Source organism: Eretmochelys imbricata, chromosome 2, assembly GCF_965152235.1.
Source record: "Eretmochelys imbricata isolate rEreImb1 chromosome 2, rEreImb1.hap1, whole genome shotgun sequence".
Lineage (NCBI taxonomy): Eukaryota > Metazoa > Chordata > Testudines > Cheloniidae > Eretmochelys > Eretmochelys imbricata.
The window spans coordinates 36,536,939-36,549,282 of record NC_135573.1 but is presented as its reverse complement, the minus strand read 5'-3'; the positions used below and the strand labels follow the sequence as shown (position 1 = coordinate 36,549,282).

The 12,344-nt window shown below is 42.1% G+C and overlaps 1 protein-coding gene across 2 annotated transcripts in view; it reads left to right on the top strand.

The window, feature by feature from the left end:
- FZD6 (frizzled class receptor 6) overlaps nucleotides 1-7,640 on the top strand; it is a 52,106-nt gene extending 44,466 nt beyond the window's left edge. For both annotated transcript variants that reach the window (XM_077809892.1, XM_077809891.1), the window contains exons 5-7: nucleotides 532-680; nucleotides 2,013-2,453; nucleotides 4,539-7,640. In XM_077809892.1, the coding sequence (XP_077666018.1) occupies nucleotides 532-680; nucleotides 2,013-2,453; nucleotides 4,539-4,707 (759 nt within the window). In that variant the 3' untranslated portion in view covers nucleotides 4,708-7,640. The remainder of the gene's footprint in view (nucleotides 1-531; nucleotides 681-2,012; nucleotides 2,454-4,538) is intronic.
- Nucleotides 7,641-12,344: the final 4,704 nt, after the last annotated feature.

Below are 12,344 nucleotides of genomic sequence, written 5' to 3'. Positions count from 1 at the left end.
CATCATCTCCTCTGTATCCAGAGGAAGCTCCCAAATATGCAGTGTTTCACTGGAGAAACTGCTTAATAATAGGTTTCAGAGTAACAGCCATGTTAGTCTGTATTCGCAAAAAGAAAAGGAAGACTTGTAACACCTTAGAGACTAACCAATTTAAAGCTTATGCTCAGATAAATTGGTTAGTCTCTAAGGTGCCACAAGTACTCCTTTTCTTTTTGCTTAATAATACTTTTCTCCCCTCCGAATAATCTTTTCTTCCAGTTTTTAAAAAAAATCTCCCTTTGTGCCTCACCTCCTGTCCACACCTTCAGCTACATCTCCATAAGCAAAGATTAACCAGATCTGACTTGACTGTGCATGTTTTAGTTCAGTCCATAGTGTGTCTGAATGCAGTATAGGATAGCTGGTGTAAAATAGAAAGTACCTCAGTATGCTCTTGTACATGGTTTCTGTTCATTTTATGCACTTTGTCAAGAGTCAGTGTGCGTGTGTGTCTGTGTGTGCGTTTGTTTATTGAACTTTGTTATCTTCCAGGCAAAGGCATTAGCTAGACCAGAAATATTTTTGTTTCTGATGAAGTACCTGATGACGTTAATTGTTGGCATCTCTCCAGTATTCTGGGTGGGAAGTAAAAAGACCTGTTCTGAATGGGCCAGTTTCTTCAACAGAAATCGCAAGAGAGAGTAAGAGCAACTCTTTGTATGTGGTACTGATAAGCTTTAAAAAAATGTATTTGTAACATGTGTCCCTTTAAATATTTGTCAGGCAATATAGAAAAAGTATTGTTGTTTACTCTCTCAGGGCCCAATCCTGCAGTTAGACATCGGTAAAATTCCCACTGGAGTCAATTCAAGTTTTACTTGTGCAATAACTACATGATTGGGCCCTAATAAGGTAGAAAACATACTTCCCTATTGATTTGGTCCTTTAAATTGAGCAAAAGGGATTTTGTTGCTCTTAACACTGACTAACATGGCTGTAACTTTCAATCAACAGGGAAGACTGTTTGGCCCCATCAACTCTGACTCCTTTCATTTTCCAGGTCTGCTGCTTACATCATTTGCACTCCTGCTTTAACCGTATCTTGCAGTGATGGTCCGTCCACCATTTTTCTTAGTAGCTTACTCTGCTGCCCTAATTCTCTTACTATTTCTAATGTCCTACCTTAATTTTTTCTTCTATTGTTTCAGACTACTGTTTCTTATTTTATCCCCTTCTGCACAAGAGTAATTCCATTCCTTTATTTAAACTTGCCTAGCGTTCTCTTCTGTAGGAGATGCATGGGTCATATCCTTTTCAATATAAGCAGACTGGAAGTTTAGGTCCCATCCCTTGTAATTATTATATCCTTTTCTTTTCCCCTGATATATTTTTCTTTAGATTTCCTATATTCTTCCTAAACTGTGGATGTATTTTTAGAACTTTTTATTTCCTTGGACTTGCCCAGCCAACATTACTTTGGTTTTCTTTAGCTCCTTTTATTTTAAGTCTGCATTCCTGGATGGTGAGCTTATAGCTTCCTTTCCATCTCCCTACTTTTCCATTTCCTGTATAAGTCTCTTATGTTTCAGCTGTAAACTACTTTCAGCTAAGTGATTAAAAAAATGTTGCCCATTTTATACTATTTACCATTTTTTTCACTTTAACAAGTTTGCTTTAGGAAAACTTAATTTTGGTGACATAGCTACCTATGAGCTAATCCTGCTGTCCTTTCTCACATGGTTAATCTCATTCAAGTTATTGGAACTATTTGCAAGAATGAGGCATGTAGGATTTTGCTCTATTTCTGTAAATTTAATTGCTCCACATATATAATTACTTAGTAGCCACTACCCCCAGATTTCTTCCCAATCATCAGAGGTTATCATTTCCTCAGTATTGGTTAACATTGGAGCCAGGTTTGGTACATTAGAGCCACCCCCTTTGTTACTTCCTTTGCATTTTGGAATAAGAAGCAATCTTCCGCTGAGTCTAAATGATCTTTGATGAACTAGTCATATGCCTTTGTTTTTCAGTCCAATCAGTGAAAGCCGAAGAGTGTTGCAAGAATCATGTGACTTTTTCTTGAAGCACAATTCTAAAGTTAACCATAAAAAGAAGCACTACAAATCCAGTTCACACAAACTGAAGGTGATTTCGAAGTCTATGGGGACTAGCACAGGTGCCACAACAAATCACGGAACTTCTGCAGTGGCTATTACTAACCCTGATTACTTAAGCCAAGAGAACTTTCCAGAAATTAAACCCCCTCGAGAAACATCTGAGAAAGAGATGGAGGCAGATGGAACATCCACCCAGAAAGTGGAGGAAGGGGAGAATACTGGTGGTGAACATGTACTACAAATATTATCTAATTCTAAACTGGCTATGGAACAGGTGGAAAAGAGCAGCAAGGCAGACAACACGTTTGATATGATTAGCTTATCTGAGAGTATGAAAAGAATGGGTGAAGGAAGGTAGGATGCTTATTTTTTTATCTAAGTTTGGACTTCAGTTTTCTGGTGTATGTTCATACTACCAATACTATGGTATATTTTTGTGTCCTTTTCCTTTTGAAGACAGATTGTCCAATAACAGTAGCTGCAAGAAAAAAGTAGTTCTTATAAACTACCATATATACTTGATCATAAGCCGGTTCGTTTGTAAGCTGACCCCCCCCCCCCCCCAAGATGGATAAGTAAAAATGGGAAATTTTTATGACCCATTCATAAGCCGACCCTATAATTCAGGGGTTGGCAAACTTTGGCTCCCAGGCCATCAGGATAAGCTGCTGGTGGGCTGAGACAGTTTGTTTACCTTGAGCATCTGCAGGCAGGGAGGTACGCCTAAGTAAACAAAGTGTCCCGTTACACCAGCTGCTTACCCTGACGGGCTGGGACAGCAACTGGCAGGGAAATTTTTTTTGGGGGGTGGGGGAGTGAGAAGCTGGGGGTCAGGGGAGTAACCCCTGTGACCACCTCCCACATGACCCCACCCCTAGCGCGGGACCCCCACACTCTCCCCATCCCATTCCTTCCCACCTTAGCTAGGGCGGGCCAGCGGAGGATGTCTCTGGCCTGGCTGGAGCTGCTCCAGCAGGCTGGGCGGTGCGGCCGCAGCGTGCTCCAGCGGGCCAGACTGGGTGGCACGGCTGCGGGGCTGGAGCGGCATGGCCGCAGCCTGCCAGCCCTGGAGCTGCAGCTGCTTCGGAGGCTGTGGGGAGAGCAGCGTGGCCAAAAGCGGAGAGACTCTGGCCCTGCCTCTTCCCTTCTGGCTCTGCTGGCTGTGCTGCCTCTCGTTGCCCCCTCTGTTGGGGGGATGGGCTGTGTCCCACCTCTCCCCCCTCTATACCCATTCATAAGCCGACCCCCTTCTCTGACACGTCCCTTTTTTACTAAAAAAAATTCTGCTTCTGAATGAGTATATATGGTACTTTCCAGATGACCATGCAGCTGATGTGTTTCTAAATGAGGATATATGATTTGGGGATTTTTTTCTAGTAGAGGTTTTAAATACTAGAGCTTTTATCTTGGGATAGGATGTGCCTTATATTTAGGGCCCTACCAATTTCACGGCCATGAAAAACATGTCATGGACTGTGAACTAAGCCCTTCCCCTCGAAATCTGATCTCCCCCGTGCTGCTGGAAGCACCCCAACCAGGGGCTCCTAGCTGCACGTTCCAGCACGGCTGGGGAGGAACAGGACTTGTCCTTTTCCTGCATAGCCGCTCTCGGAGGGAGATCAGACCCACCTCTGAGGGCCTCCTGCTGGGACTGGGCAGGAGCCCCGGAGGTTCCTGCAGCCAGAGAAGACTTGTGGAGGTTGGTCTGATCTCCCACTGAGAGCTACTGTGTAGGGGAAGGACAAGTCCTGTTCCTCTTCAGCCTGGCCGAGAATCACAGCTAGCAGCCCCTGGCTGGGACACTCCCAGCAGCAAGGGGGCGATCGGACCCACCTCCACCTCTGGATGACTCCTGCAGCTGCAGGAAGCTCTGTAGCTGCTGACATCAGTGCAGAAGTGAGGGTGGCAATCCTATGACCCCCCCACTACAGGTTTGTGACCTCCCACAATGCCCTTTTGCGTCAGGACCCCTGTGGTTACAACACTAAAAAATTTCAGATTTAAACATCTGAAAATGTGAAATTTACTAAATTTCAAATCCTATGACCATGAAATTGACCAGAATGGACCATGAATTTGGTAGGGCCCTACTTATATTGCAGAATAGTGACCTCCTAAGACAAATAAAGGAATAGCACTGAAAGGCTGTGAAAAGCATTCCCTATCCAATGCTTGCCAAGACATCTGTGGCCATACAGCTTCTTTGGATAGGTGGCTGGTATAAAAAACATTACTGATGACCCTCAGGCCTTTGTGTTCCTGAGTCCAATTAAATGGCTAAGGAAAGAGTATTCAGAACTATATTATTGTCTTTTAAAAGGAGTGTTGTAAGTTCAGTGTATATTGCCATTTTGTTGCTAAATATGTTTGTTTCAGTCTAAAACATTATATGCTTAACATTGTTTGTGTGTTTTTGTTTTTGTTTTTAATTACATATAGGGTATCTCCTAAAAGTGACTTTGCTGAAACTCATCCACTACAAGTCAGTAATTCACAGCTACCCAATGTTTCACAACCAGGCAGTACCAGCGGCTCCATATCAATGCTTGTCCACTCAGCTTCAGACACTAGAAAAGATCAGGATTTTGGAAACAGTTCAAATCCTTGAAAGATTAGAATTTCTATATGAATGATTTCAGTTTATGAAACTGTTATGGGTTTGTATTACACTGGAGATTACTGATACTCTGTGCCTTGTAAAAATACCACATACATATCCCTTGTTTTGCACTTAAAAGTTACACTGCAATAGTGGGGAGATCTAGCAATAACCACTGTATTTAACCTCATAGGAGAGTAACGGAAACTGGAGTTCTAATAGCACTCGACTGGGCAGGTCAGCAGTAATTTAAGAGAAAAAGAAATGAGAGAAATCTTTCTCTTCTAATACATGAACATACTGTTAAATTACAGTAAAAATAATTTATGGAAGACAGTTGTGTTATTTTGAAACATAAAAATTTAATTTGCTTCACTGGTGTCTTTCAATCTTCCTATTAACATTTCTTTTTCTTTTTAAAGTAACTGCATTTTAAATAGCTGTGTCATTTAGAATAATTAGAAGTTACACAAATCTATAGATATCTTTAATGTGTAAATGTCTCATGATGTACTAATCTTAGCACTGTATTATGGTAGTTTCTACACTGAATCTGAAAAGGACTCTGGAATTATAGTGACTTATTTTGTAGTTAAAAATGAATATGGTAAATAACTTATTTTTATAAACTCAACGTTAAGAACTACTGTTTTGTTTGTTGCACAAATCTGATAACTAAGGTGCTTCCGTCTAGTACCAATAAGATCAACAATATTGTGCTGATAAGATGACATCATTTCCTTCTGAGCAATAGTCACTACAGGATAATATAAGCACTAATATAACCTCCACATCTAGGGCAAAATTGTGTCTGGTCCCTCCACAAATGAGAAAGGAGAGACACCCTTTACTTTTGCACACCTACTGTTACCCCAAAAACAGACCCAGGGTATCCACAGAATAGCTTCTCTATTATCCCACTACTGGGTTTACCAGAGGTTCCTTTCAAGGTAACCTACTAATCTATTAATCTATTTATGCAAGGTAAAAATTGGGCCCACCCTAGAGGAACTACTTGGGTTTACTAGGTTCTCTTCAAGAGACTCCCCAGAATAGCTTAGACCTGGTATCCCTGGGAGGACATAGATACGGCCTTCCGTTATAACTGATCGACACACAGGCAGTACTTTTTCTAAAACAAAGTATTTTTTATTACAATAATTACTCCGGGGGGAATTCTGCACCACTGTGCATGCGCAGCATTTATGTCCTCCGCAGATTTCTTTGTTTCCCCACAGAAAAATAACTTTCTGACAGAGAAGCAAAGGGAAGCCACAAAAGCAGTCATGCGACCCTCCCCAGCGGTATGTTTCGAGTGCCCTGGGCAGCCGGCAGAGAGGTAAATCACTGTGGGGTGGAGGCAGGACTGGGGAAGACACAGTCGTGGCTCCTACCCTGCACTGGGCTGAGCTGCTAGGCCTGGCTGGGCTGGGGAGGATGGGACTTCCTCTTCCCCTGCAAGGAATCTGGGGCTGGGCCACACCCACCCCCAGATTTCATTTTGCATGAACTCATTCCAATTGTCAGTTTATTAACTTCAGTATTATGGTCTGCTATTGCCACTCTACTTCCCTGCCAATTTAGTTAATCCTACCTAATTTTTCCCCCTATTTTCAGCTAATGGTGGCAAAATGATGTCCACCCAGGATTGTGCTGAGAAAACAGAATAGAGTAGTTCAAAAATCTCTGATATCTCTACACAAGGGTTGAGCTAAGGGATAGCAGGACTGGGAGAGATTAGTGTCAGCATCAGTGCAAAGAGATGGGGCAGAGAAGTGGCAGAGATGTAGCCCTGCCTAACTTCTTCACTGACTGTTCTCCTCAAAAAGATGCAGCCTTTGTGCATTCTGTACAGGAGGGGTGCATGAGGTGCAGCTCCACTTCAGAAAGGATGCTTCCCAGAGCTTCTGCCGGAGTGGTGTTCCACTCATCCCCAATGAGGAGGCACAACAAAGCTCTCAGTACACAAGGACAGCATGTTCTGAAGCACATATTTCTAAAAATCCAATGTTAAAGATTCTGTAGAGAATTATGATCTTGCAGAAAAAGCAACTTTTGAATATTAACATGCAAATTCATCAGATGAGGTTTTCACTTAAAACAGGACAATAATGCATTTTCCATGTGCCATAATTTTTACATGCTTTAATGGTCTGTGTGTTTATACAGAAATGCCACATTTTCTTTAGCTTTTTGGTATTAGGGCCCAATTACACAGCTCAGAGTAGTCCTTACTAATGGAGGAGTCCCATTGTTTTCAATGGGACAATGCACATGAGTAAGATGACTGGTGTGGATAAGGGTTGCAGGACAGGGTCCTTTGTGTGAAATTCTGTCTCCAATGAAGTCAATGGGAGTTTTGCTGTTTCAGTGGAGCCAGGATTTCACCTTCCATCTGTAACACTAGTGTTGATACATTCTATAGGGCTCTTCTGCATTTTGCCTTACTGGTAACTGGAGGGCTCATAGTGTGACACATCCACTTTGATATATGATACAGTGAGGCTATTACATTCCACTTTGAACAGCTTTTTTGGGTGGTGGTTTGAACACTCAAGCAAAATCACATAACTGAAAGGTCATGTAAATACTGAATAAGAAATTGTAGTTCTGATAAACCAAAGTTACTTGTTTTATCCAACATCTGTTGAAATTTGAATGTTTGTTATATTGTGTCTCCTGCATTTTATAATTTGTAATTTATTGCCTTAAATAAGGGATGTTCGTTTTTTTTAGTGTTCCCTTTTTATTTTTAGCACACACTATTCTTGCTGCTGAGATAGAGAATGAGAAAAATCTGAAATATCCTCTGTGAAGAAACACACTGAATATTCTTCATTCTCTTGCTCTCCTATTTGTAAACTGAAAACTTTATATGTATTTTTAATAGTTTTGTTTTTACTATCTTTGTTAGTAATAAAATATTATATTGTACAATAGGAGCTCCTGAATTGATTTTATTGTTAACTTAGTTCTCATTAGTTGGCTTTATTTCCCCTATTGTCATAGTATCTGAGCACCTCACAGTAATGTTTGTCCTTACAACACTTTTGTGAGATAGGGAAGTACTATTATCCCCATTTTGTAGGTGGGGAAATGAGGCATAGAGAAACAAAGTGACTTACCCAAGTTAACTGTAAATGTGTGGTCCTAACCACTGGACCATTCTTCCTCTCTCTGGTCCTAATCAAAGACCTCCTTTAGAGTACAGTATATATGTCCTTACATAGTGTCATCTCGACGTAATGTTCTGTCAGTGCACAAGTACATGTCAGTAGTTTGACTTGAGATGCTTTTCTTTTAAAACTCATTTAAAAAAATTAGAAAAAGGAGTACAAGAGCACTAAAAAGTTGAGTACAATAAATACTTTGGATTTGTATTACACTGCATTTTCAAAGCACTGTACCAATGTTAACTAATTAATTGTTACACCCTTTTGAGGTATTGTAAGTATTCTTATTTTACAGATGGAGAACCAGACACAAAGTAAGTGACTTGCTCAAGATAGAATCTCAGCAAGTCAATAGTAGAGCCATATTTTATACCTCCCATGACACAATCAATTGATCATGGGCTTCTAGTGCAATACCGTAGCTAAGATGGTGAACATGATCCTTGGATATATAAGCAGGGGAATATCAAATAGCGGTAGGGAGGTAGTATTACGACATTAGTGAGACTATTACTGGAATATTGTGTCCATGTCTGGTCTCCGTGCTTCGGAAAGGATGTTGAAAAATTGGAAAGGCTTCAGAAAAGAGCTACAAGAATGATTCAAGGTCTGGAAAACCTACCTCACCGTGAGAGGTTTCCTCCCAGCACACAGCTCCTAGCTATTCCCCTGCCTGTATCCCGAGCTACCCCCTGCCTGCACATAGCTCCTAGCTACTCTCTCCCCGCACCCTGAGCTATACCCCTTGTCAAGGTTCCTCCCCCACTCTGAACTCTAGGGTACAGATGTGGGGACCTGCATGAAAAACCTCCTAAGCTTATCTTTACCAGCTTAGCTCAAAACTTCCCCAAATTACAAAATATTCCACCCTTTGTCCTTGGATTGGCGGCTGCTACCACCACCAAACTAATACTGGTTACTGGGGAAGAGTTGTTTGGACGCGTCTTTCCCCCCAAAATACTTCCCAAAACCTTGCACCCCACTTCCTGGACAAGGTTTGGTAAAAAGCCTCACCAATTTGCCTAGGTGACTACAGACCCAGACCCTTGGATCTTAAGAACAACAAACAATCCTCCCAACACTTGCACCCCCCCTTTCCTGGGAAATGTTGGATAAAAAGCCTCACCAATTTGCATAGGTGACCACAGACCCAAACCCTTGGATCTGAGAACAATGAAAAAGCATTCAGTTTTCTTACAAGAAGACTTTTAATAAAAATAGAAGTAAATAGAAATAAAGAAATCCCCCCTGTAAAATCAGGATGGTAGATACCTTACAGGGTAATTAGATTCAAAACACAGAGAACCCCTCTAGGCAAAACCTTAAGTTACAAAAAAGATACACAGACAGAAATAGTTATTCTATTCAGCACAATTCTTTTCTCAGCCATTTAAAGAAATCATAATCTAACACGTACCTAGCTAGATTAGTTACTAAAAGTTCTAAGACTCCATTCCTGGTCTATCCCCAGCAGAAACCAGCATATAGACAGACACACAGACCCTTTGTTTCTCTCCCTCCTCCCAGCTTTTGAAAGTATCTTGTCTCCTCATTGGTCATTTTGGTCAGGTGCCAGCGAGGTTACCTTTAGCTTCTTAACCCTTTACAGGTGAGAGGAGCTTTCCCCTGGCCAGGAGGGATTTCAAAGGGGTTTACCCTTCCCTTTATATTTATGACACCCCTCACTGTGCACAGCCCCTAGCCAACCCCTCCCTGCACCCTGAACAGTTTTCAAAGTTTGAGCTGAACACCCCCCACTTCGAGTTACAATCTTTGGTTGTGTGCTGCTCCCCAACTGAGACAAGCTGGGTGGCCTGCTGAGGTTAGTCAGGGGGTGGAGGTGGTGGTCCCTCCCCAGGCCCCACCATGCAGATCTGACCTGCAAAATAGAAGTCAAACTACACCTGTGGAGCCCCCCTCCCCCCTCCCCCCTCCAGCACCCTGCAGGGCTAAAGCCCCAAGTTCCCCCGGCCCCCGCCCACATTGGGCCCTGGAGTTTTTCTAGCACATGGGGGGTCGGGTTCAGAAAGAAAAAGGTTGAGAACCCTTGGCCTATATTAAGTAGGTCAGACTAGATCAGCTGGCTGGCCAGATGTGGCCCAGGGGCCATAGTTTGCTCACCCCTGATCTAATCTGGCCCTTGAGTTTCCACTGGGGAGTGGGGTCTGGGGCTTGCCCTGCTCCCACACTCCAGCTGGGCCATGGGCTTGGGGGTCACTCCGCCCGCACGTGCCACAACTACCAGAAGCAGTGGCATGTCCCTGCTCCTACTCTTATGTTTAGGGGTAGCCAGGGGGCTCTGTGCACTGCCCTGTCTGCAGGTGCTGCCCCCGCAGCTCCTATTGGCTGGGAACTGCAGCCAATGGGAGCTGCAAGGGCGGCGCTTGCGGATGGGGCAGCATGCAGAACTGCCTGGCCGTGCCTCTGCGTAGGAGCCAGAAGTGGGGGACATGCTGCTGCTTCAGGGAGCTTCTTGAGGTAAGCACTGCCCGGAGCCTGCACCCCTGCCCCTACCTCTACCCCAGCCCTGATTCCCTCTCTCATCCTTCAAACCCCTCAGTCCCTGCCCGGAGCACCCTCCTGCACCCCAACCCCCATTTCATGAGCATTCATGGCCCACCATACAATTTCCATACCCAAATGTGGCTTTCGGGCCAAAATGTTTGCCCACCCTGGACTAGATGATGATGATCCCATCTGGTTTTATAATCTGTGAGCCCTCTGCAATACAGCACAATGCCGCTCTCTATTTTTTTTTTAGTTTACACAAAGTGGATCTCCATGATAGAGCACTTTAAAAGTGCATTACAATTAGCTCCCAGGTCACATGTGAAATTAATTTCAAAGGCCAAGACTTAAAGAGAATACTGTCATAAATCTTGTGTGAAAGAACCTGTCTGCTAAATTAGGAGTCCTCCAGTTAGTTTTGCAACAATGTGTTTTCCGTATAATCTATTTTACTTTCCTTTTTTATTTATCGTTTTAGAGAGTTTTGGGCTGCAGTTTACCAAAAAGTTGCAGTACAAAATAAAGCTGTAGGATATATCAACTAACTGGAAATCATCTAGTTTTGGAGCCAATTTAGTGGTGAAATGCAAAAAGTAAACCAGCAAATGGCAAAAAATAAACTAGTTTTTGAATTCTCTGACTTGTAATACTTTTAAAGTGATGTTAGTAAATTTGGTAAGAAAAACAACTGCATATGATTTGTAGTTTTATACTATCCTTTTAAATTTACAAGGAGCCTGACCATTGCAAAGCACTCCTGGGCTGAGTGGGAAGAGACAGCTGAGACATCATTGCATGTTTTTAGTTTGAAATTTGATCAGTTGCTTCACAGGGAAATACAGGTCCTTCCTCTTTCATAGCCACCGAACTCACCAGTGCTTCGTAGGCAGCCAGGTCACCTTTTATTTGAGTAAGAAACTAAATCAGGAATTATTTAAATGTTCCCAATTCAACTTCCTAAGTAAAACTAAAAAAGCAAACCCAGCTTTCTACAAAGCACTGAAGACTGCAGGAGCTGAATGGAATGAGGAATCATTTCTCTTTGAAGTTTGACCACCCACTCTCACCAGACCATCTCATAAGGCCACACATCACAGGAAAATGCTACATCCGTTGACTGGCACTAGCTGCTGTGCTCAATAGTGCTTTGAAGGTGTCAAGCTGCTTTTTGTTTGGCTGTGTTTATTAGTAAAAATCTTTGCCAATGCTAGCCGCTGGTATTAGCAAAAACTTAGAGGACTGGCACCAAAGATGATTCATGGTTTAGAATCTCACAGGATAAAATGTTCCTTTCTGCTGTAGCTGTTTTTGCATTTATGCTTGCTTTCTTGTTTCCCCTTCATCATGTTCACCCTCTTTCTTATTTTATTTTTTCAGATAGAATAAAAGACTCCTTATACAAGCCTTGAACTTTTTTAGTCGTAACATAATTGTTTTTAAAAATCAAAGTTGTGCTCCCTACACCTACTCTTAATGCGCTGCCTGCTTTGTACATCTGGAAGATGAATTAGGAGTTACTTTTTGATGCAAAACTATAGAAAAATGAAACCCAAATCACATTAGTAAATGTAGGAGCAATTTTCTGCACACTGCAAATGCTTCAGTGTATTGACCCGAGTTTATTCTCTATCACTAACTGGAGCATTAATCACATTTAAAATATTAAAAATTGGAATATTGAATTTTTGGCAATGACAACTAAATCCGAATACTTCACTACGTTTGCTCTCTGCATTTCAACTTGGTTCAAGAACCAAACCTAAAAACCAGCAAGCCTATAAAAAAGGAATGTATATAATAAGGCAACAGTTTTTGTTTTACTTTACTTTTTTTTAGATCCTACATCTAACAAAGATTCTAATATGTTTTGAGCACTATTAAGAGTAGTAATTGTTTATATTGCCTTAGTGCCCAGAAGCTCCAGTCAAGATTGGAGCCTTGTTATGTTTGGTGCTGTACAAATCA